General features: G+C 40.5%; 5 protein-coding genes across 7 annotated transcripts; 1 reads left to right on the top strand and 4 right to left on the bottom strand.

Annotated features, from left to right (window-relative positions):
• Positions 1 to 549: 549 nt before the first annotated feature.
• LOC103151155 (guanylyl cyclase-activating protein 2-like) lies at positions 550 to 2788 on the bottom strand. The gene is made up of 4 exons (XM_007571043.2): positions 1756 to 2788; positions 1532 to 1681; positions 886 to 982; positions 550 to 792 (listed from the first exon to the last, which is right to left on the bottom strand). Exons 1-4 carry the CDS (start codon positions 1954 to 1956, stop codon positions 671 to 673), a joined length of 570 nt encoding a protein of 189 aa, XP_007571105.1. The 5' UTR covers positions 1957 to 2788; the 3' UTR covers positions 550 to 670.
• Positions 2789 to 4605: 1817 nt separating this feature from the next.
• Positions 4606 to 7561, top strand: LOC103151137 (guanylyl cyclase-activating protein 2-like). The gene is made up of 4 exons (XM_007571018.2): positions 4606 to 4846; positions 4925 to 5074; positions 5836 to 5932; positions 6733 to 7561. Exons 1-4 carry the CDS (start codon positions 4652 to 4654, stop codon positions 6852 to 6854), a joined length of 564 nt encoding a protein of 187 aa, XP_007571080.1. The 5' UTR covers positions 4606 to 4651; the 3' UTR covers positions 6855 to 7561.
• On the bottom strand, positions 7432 to 8436 carry LOC103151136 (retinal cone rhodopsin-sensitive cGMP 3',5'-cyclic phosphodiesterase subunit gamma-like). Of its 2 annotated transcripts, none has more exons than XM_007571017.2 (4): positions 8317 to 8436; positions 8062 to 8170; positions 7952 to 7989; positions 7432 to 7873 (listed from the first exon to the last, which is right to left on the bottom strand). In XM_007571017.2, coding segments are annotated over exons 1-4 (225 nt in total). In that variant the 5' UTR covers positions 8318 to 8436; the 3' UTR covers positions 7432 to 7796. The 2 variants fall into 2 exon arrangements, with proteins under 2 accessions (XP_007571079.1, XP_016536647.1); XM_016681161.1 differs by having other exon boundaries at positions 8321 to 8418.
• A 3035-nt stretch (positions 8437 to 11471) lies between these two features.
• On the bottom strand, positions 11472 to 12915 carry LOC103151138 (retinal cone rhodopsin-sensitive cGMP 3',5'-cyclic phosphodiesterase subunit gamma-like). Its single transcript, XM_007571019.2, has 4 exons — positions 12791 to 12915; positions 12134 to 12268; positions 12017 to 12054; positions 11472 to 11939 (listed from the first exon to the last, which is right to left on the bottom strand). Exons 2-4 carry the CDS (start codon positions 12256 to 12258, stop codon positions 11863 to 11865), a joined length of 240 nt encoding a protein of 79 aa, XP_007571081.1. The 5' UTR covers positions 12259 to 12268; positions 12791 to 12915; the 3' UTR covers positions 11472 to 11862.
• Positions 12916 to 14699: 1784 nt separating this feature from the next.
• On the bottom strand, positions 14700 to 21606 carry LOC103151139 (ras association domain-containing protein 7-like). Of its 2 annotated transcripts, none has more exons than XM_007571022.2 (6): positions 20670 to 21606; positions 19336 to 19455; positions 18260 to 18865; positions 17522 to 17793; positions 15030 to 15206; positions 14700 to 14880 (listed from the first exon to the last, which is right to left on the bottom strand). In XM_007571022.2, exons 2-5 carry the CDS (start codon positions 19436 to 19438, stop codon positions 15051 to 15053), a joined length of 1137 nt encoding a protein of 378 aa, XP_007571084.1. In that variant the 5' UTR covers positions 19439 to 19455; positions 20670 to 21606; the 3' UTR covers positions 14700 to 14880; positions 15030 to 15050. The 2 variants fall into 2 exon arrangements, with proteins under 2 accessions (XP_007571084.1, XP_007571083.1); XM_007571021.2 differs by having other exon boundaries at positions 17516 to 17793.
• Between the last annotated feature and the right edge of the window lie 376 nt (positions 21607 to 21982).

Genomic DNA, 21982 nt, shown 5'->3' on the forward strand with positions numbered 1-21982 from the left:
ATGTGTTTGCAGAAAAATATGTGTGCATCTGAAAGTGAATAAAACCAAAATATCCTTAAATAAAATAAAGTTGAGCTGCCTGACTTAAGGGCTTGTAGTTTGGGCTCTACAGACTCCTGGATTCAGGTGTTCATATGGGTCGTCTGACAACAGACGCTCAGCAAAAGAGACAAAATGTGGTTCAGAAAGTCGTACAATAAAAACATCAACCTTCCATGATGGAGGAAGGTTTTACTTTTTAAAATGTGAGGCCACAACAGTGTAAAAAGGCATTTTTAAGCCTGTAGTTGTCAGTTACAGATTGCTAGATTTATCCAAACTTGGAGATTTCCAAAAGTTCAAGCAAAAGTTCAAGCAGTGGGAGGAATAAGCTTCAAATGAGACCGAGATCAAAAGGCTTCTGCTTGAAAAATGAAAATGGGTCGATCCAAAACGTTTGGCCAGCTCTGCAACGGTTCAGCAGACAGAATCAACTTTCCTACTGAACAGAGGAACAGCTGGAGATCCTCTATCTGGACACTCCAACCTGATGGACTGCCGGTTGAAAAACCTTTTTCCATAAAACCGGAACCTGAACATTAAGGCTGGCCGTTGAGGTTTAATCCAGTGTGTATGTTGCTGAAATGTTCTTCATGATGGTCAGGCTGAACATCCCCACAGTCTGGAGGACTCAGGTCTTCTTCTCCTGGTTCTTAATGAACCAGGTTTTAGGCGCCAAGTCCAGTCTGAGCTGCTCCATGAGCCACGGATCCTTTTCTGCTCCCTCAATAAACTCCTCCAAAGATATCTGACCTACAGACACAACACAAAGTTCAAGAGGTCACACTGAACGGAAACGATACTGTTCATTTAAAATGGGTCGTCTTCCTCCAGGTTTTCACTTACTGTCTTTGTTTTTGTCCGTCAGCTCAAATATCCTGTCACAGATGTAGTCGACAGTTTCTGCGTTCGAATCATTATGCCATTTGATTTTGGTGATGATCTGGAGAAAAAGAAACATGGTTATGTCAATATTTGAGCAAACATTTCCATGGTTTTGGATGAAAATTGTGAAAATGTTCATTTCTATAAATTAATTTATTTTTATAATTTCTCTAAAAGATGATGGAGATGCAAAGATGGTCCCTGCATCTCTGCCAATTTTTCTAATTGTGTTTCTGCCAAAAGTTGCATAATTAACTTTTTTTTTTTCTGGTCATAGTTTGAGATGTTTAGATGGCGGCTTTGCAACAATTTGTCTCCAAAACAGCAAAACGCCAGCAGCTCTGAAGTCAAACAACAAATAAAAACCCAGACGTTATTTAACTTCAAAACCATATTTTCATACATTCATAAGAGACATTTACCACTGTCTTTACTACCATGTTTCCCAGCCTGCAGGTTGTAAAGTGAGGAGGATTATCTGGAGTAAACAGCTTCTCTCTGCTTAAAATACTCCAGAGTTCACAGTAGTTTAAGCTCAACCAGCTTCATGTTAAACTTCTAACGGCTCCAAAAGCTTTTCCTGAAACAAGCAGTTTCTAAAACTCACTTTGATAATACGCCTCACTTCGTGATTGGTCAGGCAGCCGTTCCCATCGTTGTCGTAAATTTTAAAAGACCACTTCAGTTTGTCGATGAGTTTTCCACGAAGAACGAGGTTCACGGCTGCCACATACTCCATGAAGTCCAACTTACCGTCCTAAACAGAACCAGGAGAGATACTCTGTGGATTACTGAATCCTAACCCGTTTACCACACCGAAACACACGTTACCTTATTGGTATCAAAGGATTTAAAGACAAGTTCAATGAAAGCCACCTCCTCCTCTGATGATTTGCTGCTGACGCCAAAGATTTTCTTGAATTCATGCAGGTGCAGGTTTCCACTCGGACATTCATCTGTGAATTTCCGGTACAGTTCCTGAATGTTCTGCAGAGTCACTTCTGTGTCTGTGGTGGCCTGGACCTGACCCATCGCTTCAGGCAGGAGGCAGCGAGTTATGGAGCAGGAACATCACAGCGTGGCCATCAGGAACCCATCGGGCTGCTCGGACCTTTCCAGAACAGCTTCCTTCAGGAACATCTGCTGATCAGATCCACTTACATCCCAAACAAATCCCAACCTCTAAGGAAAGACTTCTGGAATATTCCCTAACTATTCCTTCTCCACCATGAAGTGAAATAAAGTTGGGAGGCTAATCTGCAGAGTGTTTGACTGCGGAGAGGAGCAGAGCTTAAAAGGCTGAATCCATCAGAGCGTAAGCGAGTGTTTGGCGATGTGTTGATCCGATGAGGAGGCGGTTTACCTGGCCTGACCTGGCAGGAGAACAGAAAACAGTGTGTGACTGGAGCCGCACAGATCTAATCAGCCTCTAAAGGTAGAGGATGCAGAATCAGACCTGAGTTTCACATCTTTGTTGTTTGATTGCTGAATTGTAAATCGATAATAGTTTAACTGACTGAGAAGCTTAAAATATCCCATCATGTTTCTACAACACACAGAGACTTGATCAGGTGATTTTATCTCCAGTTGAGATGTTTTCTTTTTCATCCTTCCCGCACTTCCCAGTTCCAACCACCAGATGGCCTCAGTTGTTTTCCAGTCTGATTTTATAATCAATAATCAAATCCCACAATCAATTAAAGCAGAGAGAAAAGACTAAACGTAGCTCTTAGTGTTTTTATCTAAATTAACAGATGTGTAATCATTTCCAGGGTATTTGTTAGAGCAACTTTGGTCAAATATTTTGAGTTTCCTTTCAGAAGTTTCATCGTCTACGATTTTCTCATGTAAAAATCTGAATATTAAGAACATTTTTTAAGATTTTTATTGAAAATCTCCCAGTTTTTCTAATAGTTTTTGGTCCAAAACTGAAGTAAAACTGAAAAGGTTTGGTCTGATTCAATGTCAGGTGGTGAGGAAACCCATCAGTGTCTTTTTAATGAATTCTCATTTTAAAAGCTTCCTCTGTTTTGAGGATCGGTTGGAATATCAGGCAGGTTGTAGTAAAAACTTGAGGTGTGTCCTGGGACGTCCCAGCAGGTTAAAGGCAACCTGTAGGTAACCTGTAGGTATCTTTAACCTGCTGATCCGGTTAACTCTGAGTCCTATTCTGGTTCCCTGGTCCAGTCAAAGTCCCTCATCCTCACAGCAGGAGTCAACATTCATTTGTTCATTTTAGCTGAAGCATAACATGAATCTGTAATTTAAAGTTGTATTCACGTTCTCATCCTCACACTGACAGCCTGGTTAGATAAAAGAGACACAGAAACGTTCCAGCCTGGAAGTTGGTAAGAAATCAGAAGAGCCTTAATGTTACGAAGCTGCTTCGTCTTAATGTTGAGATGAGGAGAGAGAAAAACATGTTTTTAATTAATTAAATGATGCAACAGGAACTGAGGTGATTTTAATAACCAAGTGATTTGTACCATCTTTTATAAAACCTGCAGTACTTTTTCCAGAGTCAATGTTCATTTTGCAGAAGGTTGTCAGAGTAAACTACAGGATATAAAAGCTTTTAACATTTTACCCTAAATCTACAATCAACACTTTCAGATCAAGAAATTTAAATATTTTTAATTAAAAGTGATTAAATCAGCTGTGAGCACCAAGACTTCAGCTTTTCAAAGCATTTACACAGTTTCATCACTTCCTGTTTCACAGTCAATGGAATAAAATATTCCAAGCTGAGTATATGAACAACACAAAATAATAATATTTATTCATTCATGTATTTGTGGCCTGGAAGTACATTTGACTTGACTATTTTGACCCATGTAATTTCCTCAGCATTACAGAAAAACGTCAGCAGAGGGCAGCAGACTGATTTCTACCCCATCAAAAACTGACTGGTGGAAAACATTTTATTATTTATTAACCTTTATTTCACCAGGAAAATCCCATCAAGATAAAAAAAAAGTCTTTTACAGGAGAATCCTGGCAAAGACCGGCGTCGGCTTACGGAAGATTCATAGCAAAACAGAAAAAGTGAATAACAAACAAAGTATTTCAAAGATTACAGCTTCACTCCGTGTTATCAAGAAAGACACTGGTTGCTGAAACCTCAATCAGTGTGAAAGTGATGAAAAGTCTGAGAAGTGAGGCTGAAATGTTGGTGAGACATTTATTCATGATGTCTCTCCACAAACAACATTATCTTGTCACTAATAGACATCTCACGAAGTTCAGTCAGGTGTCAGTCCAAAATGTGGACTCACTGGCGATGTAGCCTTATGGCAATTCAGTGACTTGGTTATGTGATTTACTGTATTTATAATTTTCTTTTTATTATTGTATATTTGCTTTTTGTTTTTTGTTTCTTCTTTTACTCTATGGACCTATTTTTGCGTCTTTAAATAAAGTTGATTGATTGATTGATTTATGAAGTAAACATGTGCATTAGGTCAAAAATGGACAATTAGTTTCAAACCTCATGATGAAAAATCACTTTTTGCTAAATATGCGAGTCAAACGAGGTACCAGTAGATTTATTTCAAGAGGTTAGATTTTATGCAAGAGTTTAACAGGGTAATGGGCTTAGTGCCTCCAGGAGAAACTGGCCGTGGTGCCAAATCTTTACATGACCTGAGTGAGTCAGTTGGAGCGGACAGACGGCCAGAACCTCCTGATTGTTGTAAACTCTTCGCTTTGACCGAAGTAGCCTGCAGCTATGAAACAAGAAAAAAGCAGCAACGATGAGGGGGATGTGGCTCGGATTCAGGAGATGTGCCTCATTTTTCTGAGGGAATGTCCCAGCGGCGCCCTGCATCTACACGAGTTCAAGAAGATCTTCGGCGTTCAGAGCAGCTCGCCGGAGGATTCCCTCTTCCTAGAGACGATCTTCCGCTCCTTCGACACCAACCAGGTGAAGGATTGTTAGCTCTGCCTGCCAGGAATCAGGTTCATGGTGCGGTTTGTGTAACTCTGCCTGGTTTATCCACAGGACAACACGCTGGACTTCATTGAGTACGTCGCCGCCCTTAACTTGATCTTAAGAGGAAATCTGGAAGATCGTCTCAAATGGTCCTTCAAGATGTACGACCGGGATGGGAACGGAAAGCTGGACAGGAACGAGGTGAAGCGGCTCATAAGGGTGAGGAAAACCTATTTTATCCAAAAGTTATTGACAGAAACGTCTGGTGGGAGCAGAGATACAACGGTAACGAGTCAATCTGTGAAATATTAACAAGGTTTTCTATAGCAGGAATCTCCTAAAGGTGGACTTTAGAGCCCCTGTAATCTGGGATTAGGGCAGGAGGCTAAGGTCATGTCAAGTGGCTCCATTGACAGAAAAAGAGTTGAGCAGTTGTGATCCTAAACACCTTTAACCTGGAGATCAGGTGGTTAAACGGCTCAGGTGTCCTGGGCATGGCGGGGCTGGGTCAGGGTGTGCAGACCACCTAATCTGGGTTATGAAGGGAAACTTCAACTCTGCTACTGGGGATTGACAGGCTGGTTTCTGAGTTCATGAAGAAATACTCAGTAAGCTTCATATTGTTGAATTGGCGGGTTCCATTTGTCGTGGATAAATGTTGGCGGTTGGGTAAAACTTCAGCAGAGTCCAGGAAGGAGTCGCTTCATCCGGACCCGAAGCACCTTTAACCCTCTGGACGAAGCGAACTGGACGGTTTTTAGATGTTTTCCTTCTCTTTTAGCTTTTCCCCAGGAGCAGTGAATCCTCTCTCTCCATTCAGTCCTATTTTATTTGAAGCAGATTTTACTCATTTTATTTATTTGCTTATATTATTACAGTTTTAGAACTTCTCCTGCATTCACTTTAGATTCTCAGATGTTTCAGTTTTGCTTCTGTTAAGGTTGAGTTAAAATTCCTGCATTCTGACATTTTTCTGACAGATTCTTCATAAAATCAAACTCCAGAAGAGCGAAGTCGGACTGACTCCGTCCCAAATCTGTGATCGGATCTTTGATCTCGTTGACGACAACAACGATGGTAGGAGAACAAATTCAGGCACAGCTCCAAAAATTAGAGCATCATGAAAAAATTAAACATTTTTTACTAATTATTTTAGAAAAGCTAACTCATGGGTTGTGTAGATTCCTAGACAGATGGAAATTTTCAAGCCTTTGTTGTTTGTAATGTTGATGATTCTGGCTTAGAGAGAATTAAAACCCAAAATTCAGAGTCTCTGAAAATTTGAATATTACATCAAATCAATAAAAATCATATTTAAGCAGAAATTTCCGACTTCTGAATGTTTATTCCTATAAACTTTCTCTACGTGGTCTGGGCTCCTTTTGCATGAATTTATTTTCTGACTCCAGCCTCAGTCGCTCTTTGTGAAATTCCCAGATTCCTGAAGGGATTTTGCTTGACAAACTTCTCAAGGCTCCAGTTATCTGTTGTCGATGCACTTTTTCCTTCCACTCAACTTTCTATCAATATGCTGTAACCTTTTCCACAATATTCTACTTTTCTGACACACAAAATATTAGGTTTTCATTCTCTGTGATCCAGAATCATCTAAACAGCAAGAAATAAAGACCATAAATATTTCCCTCCATGTGTAATGAATCTATAAATGAGGCAAATATCTTGATGACTCCTTTTTGATGATGTTTTTTATGTACCAGGATTATTAAAACGATGCTGCAGGCTGTGTTTGATCCCCAGAGAGCTTCCAGGAACACATTATTATTTGGTTTTCTCTGGTTAAAACCAGCTTGTTGCGACTCGTTCTTCTGTAAAAATGAGCATCGTACTGACAGTGGTTTTGGTCTCTGTGCCCTCAGGTGAGATAACCCTGAGTGAGTTCATGGAAGGAGCCCAAAAGGACCAGTGGCTCATGGACCTCCTCAATCTGGACGTCAACACCTCCGGCTGGGTGACCCAGAACTGCAGAAAGCTCCCATGATGCCTTGCAGTGAGAGCAGCGTCTTCATGTTTAACGTCTGGAGAGGAAGAACTGTTCCTTTGGTTAAAAATGATTCGCCCTGCGGTTCTGAACCGCTCTGAGTCTGGAGCCGGACCTCTTAATGTGGCAGAGGTTCTGCTGGGCCGGTCCGATAGACGGCCTGTGATTTCTGTCATCAGTTACAAACAAATCAACTGCTAAATATCCACATTTATCAGATTTCATTCTCAATAGATCTGCTCTGTTTGGATATTTACTGTTATTTTCAGATCTTCATAGAGATTCACTGAAGTCATGAATATTTTAAAGAGTCATTTTAACACTGTTTAAGTTCCTCGGTGGTTAAAACTGAAACGTTTTCAAACGTGTTGCATCCAGAAGCTGCAGATGTTCAGGAACTATTGGATCCGATGTGAAGGAGGGAGCAGAGATCCAAACACAGTAACATTCACCTGGGATGAAGAACCAAAAAACCCAAAACCCTGAGAAGTAAAGTCTTCATGAGCAGAGAACCGACCGGCTTCATTTTAACCCTGACATCAGACAGACTCATTGAGACCAGATGAACAAACTCAGCAGACTGAAAAAACTGATTTATTGTACAAATTTGCATGTTTACACAGACAGTTTTGGACCCATCATTATTATAACGCGGTAACATGGCTGAGGATTGGATTTCAAAGTAAAATAAAGTAATTTCAACACAATCTGGTAAAATTCTACATCATTGATTAAAATCTGATTTTATGATCACATGATTGAGTGAGATGGGTTTCTGAACGTGCAGTTTGGCTGAAAAATAAATAAAAATGAATAAAAAACAAACAAACAAACAAACAATCACTCAACTGCTGCAGCCGGTCAGTGAAACGACTCCTGCAGCCTAGAGCCCGTTCCTCTGCTCCAGACAAAACGACTCCTGGATGCTTTTCCAGCTGGGATCTAGGCGGTTCCAAACTGAGCCAGATCACTCAGCTCTACGTCACCAAACTCCTCCCAGGGGCAGATCACGGCGGCGTCTGCAGGGAAACAGAGCAGGCATGAGGGAACAGCTCAACACCACCAGGGTCCAGGCTGAGTTTGACCCTCAGACTCACCGTCCAGCCCCTCCATCCCCGGCAGAGCGCTGTCAAAGCTGGAACAGAAGTAAAAACTGAATTAGAAAGAGAAGAAAACCCTGAAGCTGCGTTGGGAAGACGCTCCTCACCCTTTCTGTCCCGGTTTGGGAGCTTTGCTCTTAAACTGTCTGCTGTCCTTCTGCTTGAGCTCAGCTGGACTCGGCTTACGGACCTCAGATGATGCATTCATGTTCTCCACTGCGCATCAGAAAAACAAAACATTTCATAAGTAAACAGGAATCTGTGGCACATTAGAAGAAGTTGGTTAAATTCTGCTGTATAATCTGAAAGAACAGAGAATGTGAGTAAACATAAATCTGATTAATAATATTGAATGGACTTACTTGCTCTCCAGATGTTAGAGATGTTTCTCTCTGCAGACCAGATAAGAAGCAGCTGCAAGACAAAGAAGGAGTTTTCTTTCTTCTTGCTGTCTCGGTTCTCCTCGTCCTTCTCTCTGCTTTTATACCCTGCAGGGATCAGCTTCCCTCAGCGCTCAGGCCGATTACGTCTTATGACTAAGCCTCATTAATTCAAAATGCCCACAGCAGCTTGTTGGGACTCTTTGTTTATGAAATGCAGAGACTCAAAGACAAATCAAATTAGGATTTTTTTTCTTTCATGGGAAACATGGTGGCCAGTCGGGAACATTGCTGCCCAGTCTGGGGTCTTTCTGCATGAAGTGGTCACTGGGGTCACTGGGGTCACTGGGGTCACTGGAGTCACTGGGGTCACTGGGGTCACTGGGGTCACTGGGGTCTCTCCAGGTACTCTGACTTCCTCTCTGTTCTCCTTAAACTGAGTGTTTTCATGGTTTTCTGTCCTGTGAAAGTCATTCTGATTTAGTTTCTACTTGGAGGTATTTATGTTCCAGCGTTTTACCTTGCAGTTTTCTCCACTTTAATTGATTAAAATGAAGCGCGGCTGACAGAATCGTGGTTGAACGGCTCGTCTCATAACAGGATGAGTCACAGATAATAAACGTTGCATAACAAGGATCATGTCCAAATCTGCAGGTGGGTGAATCAGCCTCAACCTTTCAACAGCATCTGCAGATACACGTGTGTGTGTGTGTGTGTGTGTGTGTGTGTGTGTGTGTGTGTTTGTTACATCTTCATACGTTGTTTCAAATGAGCGAGCGTTACCGAATCCTCTTTCCGACACCTGTGCTAAATCACCTGTTCAGCTTTACTGGTGCTTAGAAGCAGCATCACACAGAGTGATGCCATATCTCTCATATGATTAAATGATAAAATGAACAGCACTAAATCTTTAAAGTATTTTTGACTTTAAATTAGAAAATAATTTTGAAAACTCAGCATCTCAGAAACAACTGTTGTTAAACTAAAACAGCAACTAAATTGATTTAGAAATATTTGCAAAAATTGGCAACATTACCAAGGATCTCCTGGTTAGATCACCATAGGATGTAAAAAGATGAGCTGAATGACACAGACATGGTTCTTTAGTACGAAGTGGTGAAGGGATCATATTTACACAATGCGCAGCTGTTTATCCTACTATAGTCAGATGGTTTTAAACCCAGACGTGGGGCTGAAATGTCGACACCAACCCAGCTGGACTGGAACAGGAGAAATGAACTGCAGTTGCCACCTGTCAACCCACAGGGGGCAGCACTGAGATGGTTTTAGGCCAAATATTAAACACATTTACATAAAAATGTCTCAGTTTGTACAGAAACATGAAAACAGCAACTTAAGGAACAATTTGTAGAGTTTATCTGCAAAACAAGTTGTTTGGGGTTTATTTATTCTTTAAGGTCTGATCAATAATCAATAACCGGTAGAGAGGAAAGCCTGAGGAAGCTGACATGCTATGTTCAGTCAGAAAAACAGAGAACATAGTGATTCTGTTGGGAGAGATTAAGGAGAAATGTGCTTGTTTTCAGGTAAAGACAACATCACTACAGTGTGTCTGTTCACACAGTTAACAATGCATCATAAACAGCAGACATGATGGTTTCTGTCTGATGAGCTCCAGTCATCTGAGATGCTTTTCATCAGGACTGAATCTGGTTGAATCTCAGTTAATCCACCACAGTTTCTCTGGGATTAGCTTTAAAATCTGCTCTGATCAAACTTTACCTTCAGGCGGCTGCAGCTCATCTTTGCTGAACTGGTGCAACATTTCTATTTGTCAAATAAAATCAGAAAACTGGGAGCTGGATCCAAACCCTTACATCCGGGGTCCCCAAACGTTTTCCTGTGAGGGCCACATGACTTCTCCCTTCTCTGGTGGGGCCCGGAGTCAGTTTGTAACAGAAAAAGTGTGACGATTGCAGGAGTTCCTAAATGTAAAAATTTCTTGTTTTCCAGAAAGCACAATCAAATACCCTCTCTGGGTTCTTCGCAGAAAAATCCAGGAAATAACACTATTTATGAAATAAATACTGTATTTTCCAGACTACAAGCCAGACTGGACTATAAGCCACAACCCCAAAGTTTTTTTTTTTTAAAACAGTAAACATATACATATAAGCCGCAGATATCTCTGCCGCTCCAGGTTTTCCACAGCGATGCAGCAGCAGAGGGGGGCGGACAGCCAACATTTGAGTCATAACAGGTCAACTGAATATCACATTTATTACAGTTGAAAAATAAAAAGTTGCCAAGTTTAGATTTAACTGAACTGATTACAGTAATTTACGAATGGTAACAGTAAAAGTGCTGATCCTTCGTGTTGCTACTAGCATGTGCTAAATGAAAATGGGCGCTTCCTTCTTCTTCTTCTTCTTCTTTAGATTTGAACAGCAGCTTGCATCCATTATTGTTGCACTACTGCCATCTACTGGATCCTAATATCTATACCTCAAATTCTCATGTTGATCCCAGTATTATTTTTAAAAAACTGAAAAATCTTTTTCCCCTCAATGCCATTTAACTGATCAACAACATTCTCAAACTTCAATTCCCTATTAAAACCTAATTCCGTTTTAATGGGCGCTTTCTTCTTTTATTTCCAATTTTGACTTCAAATGATTCACTTCCTGCTAAAGAGCCCCCTGGTGGTTGAAGAAAAATCCACATATAAGCAGTTTATAGTCCAGTTTATAGTCCAGAAAATACGGTATACGAAAAAAAATCTAAATGCTCTCTGGTATTGTTCAGGGGGCCGGACCAAATGTGGAGGCGGGCCGGATCCGGCCCGCGGGCCGTAGTTTGGGGACCACTGCCTTACATACTTTGTTCCTTCTCCCTTTTTGTAACTCCTGACTGAAAATATAACCTCCATTTAAAGAATGAGAGAATATTTGACTTTTATAAAAATATTCTTTATTTTCTCTTAACTTTCCTGAAATATTTATTGGATGGGAGCAGGAATTTTTTTATCTTTACTGAAAAAAAGACCCCAAATTTCTGACTTTATCACGTCTTTTTTAAAATATAGTTTTTTCCTTTTTTGTACTTTGGAAGAAACACAAACAGCAAAATTCAAGGTCAGTGACTGGATGTAATAAAAATCCTAAAAGAAACAAAACTCAATGATTAACATTATTTTATTTAAAATTGTAAACTTGGACAAATGTTTGAGCTTTTGTGTGAAATACAGCAGAATAAATGAGAAGATTGAAGGTAGAGGTAATTCTCTATTTTATTACATAATATAATTAATATATTCAACAGATTTTAATAATCCTCTCTTCAGACAGACAGATTATTATATAATATTATGTATTTTTTATCGGAAGCAGCTGCATCAACTATCAGGAACTGGTAAGGCTCTGATGAGTTATTATATAATAATCTGATGATCATAAACTTTTATGTTTTATTTGTAACTCCATGTTTTATTATTATGCTTGTAGATCTGTGGTGTTTCTGCTCCTCATCCTCAGGATGAAGGGGAACAGCAGGAAGTCTTCCTCGGCTCTAAACGGTTCCAAACTGGGCCAGTTCGCTCAGCTCCACGTCTCCGTATTCCTCCCAGGGACAAACCACTGCAGCGTCTGCAGCAAACCAACGAAACCAGTTAAATGTTTCACAGAAACCATCAAACCCACTGGGAACGCTGCAGTAAACTCACCATCCAGGCCTTCCATGGCCGGGTCGTGGCTGTTGACTCTGTTTTCAGGGAGACAGAAACGTTTCTCACTCTGCTGCTGATCATTAACTTCCTGTCTGAGGTCAAAGTTCATCTCACCCTTTCTGTCCTCGTTTGGGAGCTTTGCTCTTGAACTGCCGGCTCTCCTTCTGCTCCAGCTCTGGTGGAGTCGGCTTGGTGCCTCCAGCTGCTGCAGCTGCTGCAGCAGCTGCTGTGGAGTTCATCTTACTGACTCTGCATCACAAAGAGACTGGATTCAAACCATCAACCAACCCGGAGACGACCTTACTGTCCTGTTTTACATGCAACACCTCTGTTAATGTAATTATAGGAGGTGAGTTTAAATACATTTAATGGCTTAATTTGGACAAAGCTACATTATTAACTGCATATTTTTATATTAATTTAGATAAATTATAGTAAAAAAGACCAAAAAGTTTGATTAGAAGGAAACCAAACACTGAGATAAATAGAGACAACTCTAAAGTGCATCTTAAAATATTATAATTTATGAGCTGTGAATGTAATGTGTATGTCCTCCAACTGAAGAACACAAAACTGCAGCTTTAAATATATTTTCTATATTTTTTATTAATTTTTACTATCCTTATGTTGGTTTGACAATATTTTGTTGCAGAATATTTAGTTTCTCCTTTATATTCAGCATTTACCTTCTAAATAGTTCATATAGTCACTCTTTCAGCTGAAATAAAAAATGGAGACACACGACAAACATTTAGTATAAAATCCACCTACCTGTTTCTGTTGGTTAGTCACAGAAAAGCAGCTGTGAGACAAAGGAGTCTCCTTTCTTCTCACAGTCTCTCTTTTCTGCGGTTTCTTCGCCTCAGCAGCGTCTTTATACGCCTGCGTGGACCAACCGCCTCTCCTCTCCCAGAGCCGATTTAGGCTGCTGGCTTACGACTAAGCCTCCATAACTCAGAACAACTGGAGAACAAGCTGGATTTCATTAATGTTAGCTTATATCACACCTGTTCAGGTTCCATAATTGACATATTTACCATAAATAAAGGGGAAAAAAAACATTTACTGTGGGAATCAAGGAAATACTGACCATCTAAACATCTGTTTTATTTTTATACTGTTTTTATTTGAGTTTTCAGCTTCAAGCATTCTAGGTGAAACAATGGATGAATATGGCAAAGAAGCACCTCATGTTTACTGCTAAGTATGGTGGAGGATCTGTGATGCTGTGGGCCCTGTTCTCTGTCAGGTGAGAAGATCTCACCTGTTCTTACTGGGAGTCTGACCAAGACCAGACTCAGAGTCTGGTTTCCATCTGTTTCTCTGTCTGTCCACCGGCCTGCTGAGCAGAGACAAACCTGCAGATGGCGCTGTGATCCAGGATAATCTAACAACCACAGACTGAGCATTTCTTTATTCTGTCATCCAGTCGGTGGATAAGTGGACAATCTGATTTGGACACAGTAAATTGTGAAAGCCTTGCTCACTGATCTGTTCTCTCTCCAAGCCAATCGGATCCAATTTGGCACAATTGGATTCAGAAAGGAGGCGGTTAGATCAACGGGCTGCAGATTACAGAACGTGGCTGAGAGACTGGGTCAAAGGTCGGACCTCAGAACAAACCTCATGGGCTAAAAGAGATCTGCTCCAGGTTCAGACTTCAGGTATGGTTAAAAAATCCAGACTAAATCATGTCTCAGATTCTAGATCCGTCCCACACAGACGCTGATGTCTGCAGGCCTGAAGGTCGTCTGAGGACAGCAGCTTTACTCTGTGCTGCATGTCAGGAGGCCCCTGCATGAACACCTGATGTAAAGTTACAATCCAGACACCAAGCAGAGAAATCCTCCTTCACTGAGAGGCGTAACAGACAGAGAGTTATATATTCATGTATAATTTAATAGAAATCTACATGAGACCAGGGGAACATGAGGAACATCTGCTCAGATGGACAGCATCATTTACTACCTGCATCATTTACTAGCTGCATCATTTACTACCTGCATCATTTACTACCTGCATCATTTACTACCTGCATCTAGGATCTGATCTTAGTCATTAGTCTGAACTTTCAGCCCAGCCTGGGTCACAATATGCTCTGATTTAGTTCAACCACATTGCTGAACTTCTTCTTCAAGTCTGATCTTCCACTTCCTGGAACTCAAATTATTCTAATCTCAATTGCAAATTAGTTTTAGTAAAAAAAATGCAAAAATGTTCAATAAAAAAATCACATGAGAACAGTTAAAAAAGTTAAAGCTGTTTAAGAGGATATTATGATTTCATCTGAACTGAAAACCAAATACTGTTTTCATTATGATCCTAAAATTATTCCAGCCCCTGGTCAGAACTGCTGAGATGCAGCTGTAATTTATTACTGAGATAAAATAAAACCGCTTTAAATTCCTGAACCTTCATCACTGCATGTTTGGAGCTGGGATGAGTATGAAGTAGCAAAATGTTTTATATAATTTTCTGTTGTTTAATATATACTATATACTTTTGAGCATATTAAACCATTTCTGTTTAATATAAAAACACATAGTTAGCATGAATCAGTGTGTAAGCTTCATAAAAGCCTCATGTTGCAATAAAAGGAGATTCTTATGTCAGGAGAGACGTTTGTGTCTTGAAGCTTTGGCGGCCTCTGGTGGTTCAAAGATGAACTGCTGATAATTTATTTCAGAGATGGAATAAAAAACTTTATTTTTACATATAAAAAGTGACATTACAGGCTAAACAACTGTAAACTCTTAAAGAAATAGTCTATTTAATTTATTTTCATGTGTTTTTACAACAAACACAACATTCACACACTCACACACACATTAACGGGACTTCAAGGTTTCTCCTTCTGGTTCCTGCAGCAGAAAAACAGAACATGAGTTATTTATGTAATTCATCTCATTTTGAAAACAATTTAAATAAAGATACACTGGATATGTTTTAAATGTGTGACAAAAAGAGTTAAATACTCAGTAAAAACAAGTCAGATCTGTTTCTAGCTGACCTATTGATGCTCCGGCTGCTGCTACTTCCTGACGCGAGTCTTGCTGAGGTGAACTTGGCTGACAGGCAGCGGGCCCACCTGGTCGGCGTACGGGTTCCCACCGGCCTGCTGGATGAACTGCTGCAGGTCACACTGCCTCAGCTCCTTCTTCAGCCCATCGATCAGCTGCAGTCTGTCCTGGAGAGCATCAGAGGGATGATACGTTATCAGGAAGAACAACCTGCAGTCAAACCAGCACCATCAAACACCTTAACACAGACATGCACCAGGGGTGGAGATGTGGGGTGGCAGTGGTGAATGTTATTCTGATTCTCAGCTGCTGTGGATATTTTACATCTGCAGGTTGAGGGAGATAAAAGTTTGCTGCAGAACATCAGCATGTTAGTCTGGGTGTTTCCACCCAATAAACCGGTAAAATCAGTTCCTCTCCAGCTGCTGTGTTTCTCTTTCTCTCTGCTCTGAGCCAAACCAAACAAACCCTTTGAAGAACCTGTTCCCCTCCTCGCCTGTGGGGGCGCTACACCAAGAACTACTGAAGGAAACGACACAAAAACCTCTGAAGACACTGAGCGCAACTTCCTTCTTCACCAAATAAAAATGGAGGCGTCAGATTTTAGTGGTTGTTGGATTTCTCTTCTGTCTTTGGCTAATGGTTCCGACTGACGCTGGAGTCTCGGGTTTGTTTTGGTTGTATTTACCCAGAATGCCCTGCACTGTGGTGCACTTCCTGTTTTTGGATCAATCTCTGTCTGCTTGGCGTTCACACATCCATTCAAACCGCCCCAGAGTTCACTTTAAGCGAACCGAGACCGAGGTTTGTATTCGGACCAGAGTTCACTGTGTTGAACTCTGATAAATATGATTCCATGTTCACGTTTCCCCAGTCGGACTTTCTAAAACGGGCTTGAGTTGAATTAAAGCGGATTAAACAGGGACAATGTTGATTCACCATCTGTTTCACATTCATCTAAAATGTCTGTCATATTTCTGATGATTTTTAGTTCAAACAACAAGAAAAGTTTGAAGGATTATGTTTGATCAATGAAATATTTTTAATATCCAAACAAAAAATTAAAAGGTGGATTTCAGATGTTTTTTTAACTTCAACTTTGAAATCTAGAGTTAATGTTAAATATACAGAAAAGAGTTTTTGTTGTCAGTTGCAGCTGAAGAAATGGAAATATTTGTAATTTTTCTGCTTTGGTTTGGTGTTTGTGTCTTCAGTGTTGCTGTCATGAGCAGTCGGGTTTTTTCTGAGCCTGATCTCCTTCCTTTGTAAATCCGGCTCCTTTGTCCGTTCCGGTTCTTCCTGTTCTCAGGTTTCTTTTCTTGCCTGATCTCAGTCTCTCTCTGTCTCACCTCCGTTCCCTTTGTCTGTTCCTTTTCTTACTACTAAGTCATCGTTTGTCAACTAAATGCATTTAAATGTTTCACATTTTAAAGGTTGTTCTGACTCATTATTGTCTCATTTTGATCTTAAAGGACATGTGGACACATCGGAGGGGACAGACATCCGTCTCTGACCTTCTGACCGGAAACTGCTCCGTCCAACCAGATCATCAGCTGCTCTGAAGAATCAAATAAAACTGCAGGTGTGACTGAGAGCCTGTCAGCACTTTGTAATCTAGAATTATGTTTGTTTAGTTTTTACAATTTAAATTTAAGACATTTTGGTTTGTGTTTCAGATCATTTTAAGAAAATACTATTTCATTTTCAGCTCACTTTGATTTGATGTTGGTTTCTAATACAATTCTGAACAATGACAGATTCACAATTCTTCATTTGCTGTGGGTCATTTCTGTGATGGATTATTTTCAAATTAAAAAAACAGCAACTGATGTAAAAAGTTACAGAGATGTTTTCATCTTTCATCCATGATGCTGGCGCTCATCATCTATCAGCCAATCAGAGGAGACGTCAGCGACAAAGCCCTTACACCTTACTACGTTTTGGGCAGTTATATTCTGTGATTTCACAGAAGAGCTACGCTGAAATGACACAACTTTTTATGAAGTGTGTGATGCAGTGAGAGCTCTGGTGGAGCAGCTGCAGGTCGTCTGAAACAGAACCAACCATCATCCTGCTGCTCCTTCCTTCATCATGTCTGCCTGCAGTAACATCCGGCTGCTGGTCATGTGACGCCTGTGATTTTGATACATCCGAAAAACAAACTAATTCTAGTACAAAAAACTTTTTATCAAACTTTTTTCAGAATTGGCGTATCCCCATTATTTATTTTTATAATTTAATTTTGCACAGCTCTCTGGTCAGTGGAAACGCAGCTACATCAGAGGGATGATACGTTATCAGGAAGGACAACCTGCTGTCTCATAGACTTTCCCTCTCAGTCCTTCTGCCACCCATCCCTGCTGAAACTCGTCTCCATCCGTTAGCTTAGCATGACGCAGCATCTCCAGCAGCTGCATCCTGGGTAGTTTGTGTTTCCTGATTCTCCCTCAGCCAGAGTGGTAGTGATGTGGTATACCTTTACCGTTTCTTCTGCCGTCTGCAGCTTCCACTGCATCTCAGCCAGCGCCGCGTCCAGATCTTCCCCCAGCTGCAGCCGCTTGTGGAGCTCCTGGGTCAGCGACCTGAGGGCCTCGTCGGTCAGCCGGGCCTCCTCCTCCTCGGCGCTCGGGTCGCTTGTCTGGGCCCGGTCCTGTAGGTCCTGCTGCAGGTGGTCGGAGCGGCTCTGGAGCACCTTGATCTCATAACTCTGGTCGTCTATAGAGGAGTGAATCTGTTCCAGGCGTCTCTGCATGTCTGAAGAAGACAGGATGATGGTTTTAGAGACAGATTAGTACAAAAACACTTTAAAGATCTGCTGCTGTATCAACCTTCCAGACCTCTTAGTTCTTCTGGTTCTGGTCTGCTCTACAGAACCAGAACCAAGCATGGAGAAGCAGCATTCAGCTTCTATGCATCACAAATCTGGAATAGCTACTTAGAGTTGATTTTGAACCATAATAACTGGAACATTAACCAGCATATCTGAGAAATATCAATGATTTAGATGATGGAAAATCTAATGTTTGTTTCTCAGAAACAAACTTTATGTTGTTTTTATGACTTTTTTGTGTTTTCATGATTTAAAGCATTTTAATCCTGCCTCACTGCAGAAATGTGCTTTACAAATAAACTTGATGGATTGATTGAAACCTGTGAGGATTCAAACACCAGATATTAAAACCCAAACAGTTCTGAGTTGAGGATGGCTGTGGACGTCTACCTTGCTCCCTCTCCAGCTCCACCTTCAGCTCCTGCTCCCAGTTTTCTCCGTACATCAGCTCCACTTCGTACTGCTTCAGCCGGTACTCCAGCTCCTGCAGGTCGTCTGTCAGGTCCGGAATCGGATCAGGAGCAGCAGAGGTCGTGACCTTCTGCTCAAATAACTCGGTGTCTTTCTCCAGAGCTTCTATCTGAGCCTCCAGGTCCTGCAGCATCTTCTGCTGCTGCAGGATCTGCCTCAGCATCTCCTCCTTCTCAGGATCAGACGGATGTTTCTCTTCTGCTGATTCCTCCAGACTGGGAGACCAGTTCCTGCTGGGTCTGTTCCTCCTGGGAAACGTTGAGGGGCCCAGGTTGAAGGAGAGGGCTTTCTGAGGGCCCTTATGCTGAGGTTCTGGTTCTGAGGGCACCAGCAGGGGGCGCTGGCTCTCCTTGCTGGGTTTGTGTGGCCCTTCGCTGAGGCTGGGGCCGGTTTTCCGCAGGACGAACTGGACCTCTGCAGCCAGCTGACCCATCTGAGCCAGCAGCTGCATCGGACAGTCATCAGCAACCAGAGGGTGCTCCGAGCCCCGAAACTTCCTGATCAGAACATACCGACCCGTCTGGCCTGTGTGCAGAAGGAAAACGTCAATCGTCAGTAGTAAAGTTTCATTTTTTATGCTTACAGAGCAACCAGCAAGCTGAAGAGATTTTTAAAAAGTCATTAAACACAATTTTTGTACTAAAAGTAACAGAAATCTGCCATTCTCAGTGGCATTTATCCCAGGAGTTCCCCAGGGCTCCGTCTTTGGTCCACCTGCTTTTATTATCTGTTTTCTACCTTTAGGTCTCATTTTATTGGAATTAAAACAAACAGCTTAATTGCTATGGTTTATAAATGTACATAAACTCACCTACTTTCCTTCTGAAATCAGTTCCCTTCAGCATGCAGTGCTTTCAGAAAATGTTTCTAATAAATGTAACTGTCCTGAAAACTGGAGCTGAGCATGCTCAGAAAGACCAAACCTTAAACTGCATGTTCAGTGTGAATGTTCACCATGACTCAGTGTTTCATAGGGATGAAGAGGAACTACCTACCGATGGCCTGAGCGAGAGAGATGACGACCTCCTGACAGGAAGTGTTGAGAGAAAGGCCGCAGACGACCCTGACGACCCCGTCCACCCAGACCTTCAGCTCCATCCCGACCCGACCGCGACCTGCAGGAAGAAACGGCAAAAACACTCGGGTCAATAAATAAATAAATAAATACACACATTAAAGCAACAGGAAACACTAAAAACTTATAATTTAATGTGAAAATGTCTTCAATAACAGACACAGATTCACTGTAATAATTGTACTATAAAATAATAAACCTAAATCTGAAACTCTATAGGTCATTATCAGTAATATGCCTGATAACAGAAAACCAGCATCAGCTCAGTGTTTTAGCCATGATCTCCAGGACTTTTACACCTGACAGCATCTGACCTGAGTCTGGAGCTACGACTGATAACAGATTTATATATTTGTATCATTAGAGGAGCTCCATGATCACATTTGATCCATTTCTATTTAATCCTGCTGCCAATAAAACCTTCCTGCCTGCAGGTAGTTTCTAAACATGAAGTGTTTCCCCTTTGAACATCAGTCACATGTCTGCAGGTTTCTGCTGAAGGCAGGAATGCTGCAGAACGCGCCGACATTCCTGCAGGTTGAGGCTCCGCCTCACATACCTCCAGTCTGTTTACTCTGCTTCACGTCAGTTTCACCTACAACCAATACCCACTGATGGAAACCTGCTGTATTTACAACCAATACCCACTGATGGAAACCTGCTGTATTTATTTACATGTGGTTCTATTTTATATTCATTTAAGGACTTAAAGCTTGTTTTGTTGCTTTATAAAATATTTTCTGCCCCTCAACAATCATCTCAGTGATTTTAAATGGTCAAAAACTGAAACTTTACAATTATAAAAAGTTATTTTGTTGTTTTTTAATGTTTCATGGTTTTATGTTTTTGAGCTTTTATCCAAATAAAAAGTAGGCAAACAAAAATATATTAAATTTACTTCCTTTCATTTGAAATTTAGTGTTTTAGTAGAGTTTCTATGTTTTTGCATATTAGAAAAATATGTCAAATTTAATGAAGAATATGTTTTATTTTTTATGTATTTTATCCAGATTTTCTACATGAAATAAATGAATTAACAACATTTTATTTAAATGAATAGAAATAATAATTCTACAGTCCAGAAAACAAACTCAGCAACACAAGAAACATATTAACTAAAATGTTTTATCTGATTCTACTCTTAGTATTGTAATAAATACAGACCTGCCTGTTTTATGTAAAGAGTTTAAAGTTACAGATAAAAAGCTCAATAATTATTTCTTCTGATCAGAGGAAGTCAGAGCCCACACTCACCTTCCTGTTCAGTCTTCTCTGTTCAGGCTGAGTGGAGGATGGCTGGGCGGCTGAATGAATGCGACCGAAACGTTCAAACACAAACTTCATCCAGGAAGGAGGAGGAGGAGGAAGAGGAGGAGTGAAGCTGAGGAATGCAGCTCATCTGGCTGTTCTGCATCAAGTGATGTCAGCCTGAAGGTTCGGGGCCTTAATGAGGACTTTTACTGAGAGCCACTTTCATCTCAGGTGCTAAAGGTTTAGTTTAACCAATCATGACCTCTGACCTTATCATCATCTTTTATTTTTCATTTATTTTATGTTTTCATTAAATTACTGATCTGAGGACAGAAGTAAATAAATTGTGTATTTCTTATTATTTGTTCTCCCATCTTTTCCCAGCTGTCTGACTAACAGGCCTAATATTAGACCCAGAATTACCTGCTCTGAGTTTTTCCTGGTTTTTCTGATCTTGCTGGTATAAAAAAATGTAAATCTGCTGTCAGTGATGTCACTGTGACACGTCATTTGGCTCCGCCCACTAAGAGAAGCCGGAGTGTCTCCAGATGTGCAGCATTCCAGGCTGCAGGACGAGTTTGTGTCTCTGTGGCTGTTTGTGTTTGAATCTGAGTGTCAACAACTCAGAACAGATTCCTCAGACTCTGAAGTTTTATAATCAGGACCACTGACAAAAAAAGGTTTATGCACCATCAAGCAAATCTGGTCTTAAAACGCAAGTATACGCAGTATATGTGGGACAATCTTTCTGTGTGGAGAAAGTCCAGGTTTACACATCCTATAACAAGGAGGAAACAGTTATATGATTCTTTTCATATACTGATAACATAATTGACATACATGTTTAGATTAAAGTCAGAATTGTTTTTGTTTGTTTCATTTACCCTAATATTGATCAAAGCTACATGTATAAACAATTGTATTTTTTTAAGTATGTTTTTAATACATAGTTCATCATATTTAAATATGCTTAGTGGCTATAACAATAGAATAGGAATGGAATATTCTGATATTGATGTATGATGAGCATTTTACAAAGCACACAGCCGTTCATAATTTATTTAATAAATTATTTAGTAATATCAATACATATTTATATAACTATACAAACATAAATAATGATTAATAATGACACGAATAAATAATTATTAATACTGAATAATATACACTGCTCAAAAAAATAAAGGGAACACTCAAATAACACATCCTAGATCTGAATTAATGAAATATTCTCATTGAATACTTTGTTCTGTACAAAGTTGAATGTGCTGACAACAAAATCACACAAAAATCATCAATGGAAATCAAATTTATTA

Source organism: Poecilia formosa, unplaced genomic scaffold (genome assembly GCF_000485575.1).
Source record: "Poecilia formosa unplaced genomic scaffold, Poecilia_formosa-5.1.2 Scaffold272, whole genome shotgun sequence".
Classification (NCBI taxonomy): Eukaryota; Metazoa; Chordata; class Actinopteri; order Cyprinodontiformes; family Poeciliidae; genus Poecilia; species Poecilia formosa.